At 24.0% G+C, this 2,108-nt stretch overlaps 2 protein-coding genes across 2 annotated transcripts; one reads left to right on the forward strand and one right to left on the reverse strand.

Annotated features, from left to right (window-relative positions):
• Nucleotides 1-418: 418 nt before the first annotated feature.
• ENU1_166400 (Rab family GTPase) lies at nucleotides 419-1,133 on the forward strand (the record flags this gene model as incomplete). Its single annotated transcript, XM_008861009.1, has 2 exons — nucleotides 419-875; nucleotides 949-1,133. The coding sequence occupies 2 exons, from the start codon at nucleotides 419-421 to the stop codon at nucleotides 1,131-1,133; spliced, it is 642 nt and encodes a 213-aa protein (XP_008859231.1).
• Nucleotides 1,134-1,251: 118 nt separating this feature from the next.
• ENU1_166410 (hypothetical protein) lies at nucleotides 1,252-2,019 on the reverse strand (the record flags this gene model as incomplete). The annotated part of the gene is made up of 1 exon (XM_008861010.1): nucleotides 1,252-2,019. The coding sequence occupies one exon, from the start codon at nucleotides 2,017-2,019 to the stop codon at nucleotides 1,252-1,254; it is 768 nt and encodes a 255-aa protein (XP_008859232.1).
• Between the last annotated feature and the right edge of the window lie 89 nt (nucleotides 2,020-2,108).

Consider the following 2,108-nt stretch of genomic DNA (forward strand, 5'->3'; position numbering starts at 1 on the left):
GTGTTTCAGACGTGCCACCTTCGATCTGAAGATAAAAAAGAAAAAAAAAGAAGAGCAAAGCATCTCATCAAAGATAATGACAAAGTCACAAAATAATGAGATGATGATGATTAAGATACAAATACAAAAGACTTAATCCATCAAATTTCAATGGAATAAGAAAAAAAACTAAAAAAAATAATAAAGAAGAATAAAGTTGAGAAAAAAAAAGAAAAAAAGAAGTACGAATTGATATAGAGAAGTAAAAAATTAAATTTAAAGGAAAGATCAAATTAAAAAAAAGAAAAAAAAAATAATAAGATCTAAATGACTATTGAAGGGGGGTTTTTAAAGTATTTCTAAATAATTCTATTTTTTAATATTTTATTTTTAAAAAGAAAAAAAAATGAACTTAAAAAGAACTTGTACATATTTTCATATGTCTACCCTTAATTATAAAATTGTCTTGGTAGGTGATGTTGCTACTGGTAAAACTGCATTAATTCAAAGACTTATTACAAATGGATTTACTGAAGGACATGCACAAACCATTGTTGCATCATGTCAATCGAAAACAATAGTATTAAAAGATAATAAATCAGTAAATATTAATGTTTGGGATACTGCTGGACAAGAAAGATTTAGATCATTGATATCTAATTTCTATAGAGGGTCATCAGGAATTATTGTATGTTACGATGTATCTGAGAATTCATCACTTGATGTTGTTCCAACATGGGTTGAAGCTGCACAAAATTCAGTAGATGACAATGTGTGTTGGTTATTAGTTGGATGTAAGTCTGATTTAGTTAATTCAGTTGATGAAGAAAAATTAAAAGAAATTATTGAAAAATATCATTTTACTCATTTAACATGTTCATCTAAAACAGGAGATAGTTTGTTTACTTTTGCTTTTATTAAATAATTACTATTACTCTCATAAAGAAATTTATTATTCTTATTAATTAGATGTTAATGAAGTTTTTACAACGTTATGTCAATTAATTGTTGATAAATTAAATTCTAATAATGAAATTACAACTCCAAATAAACAAGAAACTGAACAACAAGATGATGAAATAATTAAAATAGTAGCTCAACCACAACAAAAAGAAGCAAATGGAGAAAAGAAAGAAGGAGATTGCAAGTGTTAAAGAACAAAAAAAAAAAGAAATTTGGGGAAGAGGTATTTAAATACATTCAAAAACAAAATAATTATTTTTAATTTTTGTTTTGTTTTCAATTTTTAAATAAATAAGAAACAAGAATGTGTTAAGCTTTAATTATTATATTAAATGCTGTTCCATCAACTATTCTTTTTGAAAATAAAGTATCATTATCATTTACTTCAGCTCCTGCAAAAATTATATTAAAACTATTTTTGTCATAGCTAAATAACTCTGCTGCTTTTTCTTTTAATTTGGTAAATGTTATTTGTTGTGGAACTGTAGTTTCAATAACTTTTTTTTCACATTTAAGTTTAATTGTTATTTCTCCTTTTCCAATTAATTTAGCAGTTATTTCATTATATTCTGTAACTAAGTAATAAAGTGGTTGAAATGCTTGCATTTGTAATGATTGAATAATATCTAAATCAGATAATTCAGTTGGTTCATTTTTTTCATTCATATAATATAATGCGATGTATTGTTTAGGTTGTACTAATACTCCATATTGAATAAGAGTATCTTTAACTTTACCTATTATGTCCATTTTTTTACATTTAATTGAATGTCTAATTTTTGGATTAAGTAAAGAAATGACATATAATACAATAGTATCTTCTTGGTCATTCAGTTTTGTATAAATTTTTAAATTAATTTCTTTTTTATCAAAGCTACTCACTGTTCCTTTATCGTCTAATTCTTTGTTATTATAAAAAAGATGAATATAAGATTTGTCAATATAATATGCTGATTCTAATTCTTGTTTAACATCACCCAATGTATAAGACCTTGGTGGAGTAATTTTTTTTTTTTGAGAAGATTCACCTTGTGGAAAGTCAGTGTTAACAAAAGTAAGAGAAACATAACCAGACATAAGTTATTAAAATTAAAAATATTAGATATTCAAATGATGTTTATAACATTTTTTTTTTGTTTTTTTTTTTTGATTTTAAGAAATAATAA

Source organism: Entamoeba nuttalli (genome assembly GCF_000257125.1).
Source record: "Entamoeba nuttalli P19 unplaced genomic scaffold asmbl_7178, whole genome shotgun sequence".
Lineage (NCBI taxonomy): Eukaryota > Evosea > Mastigamoebida > Endamoebidae > Entamoeba > Entamoeba nuttalli.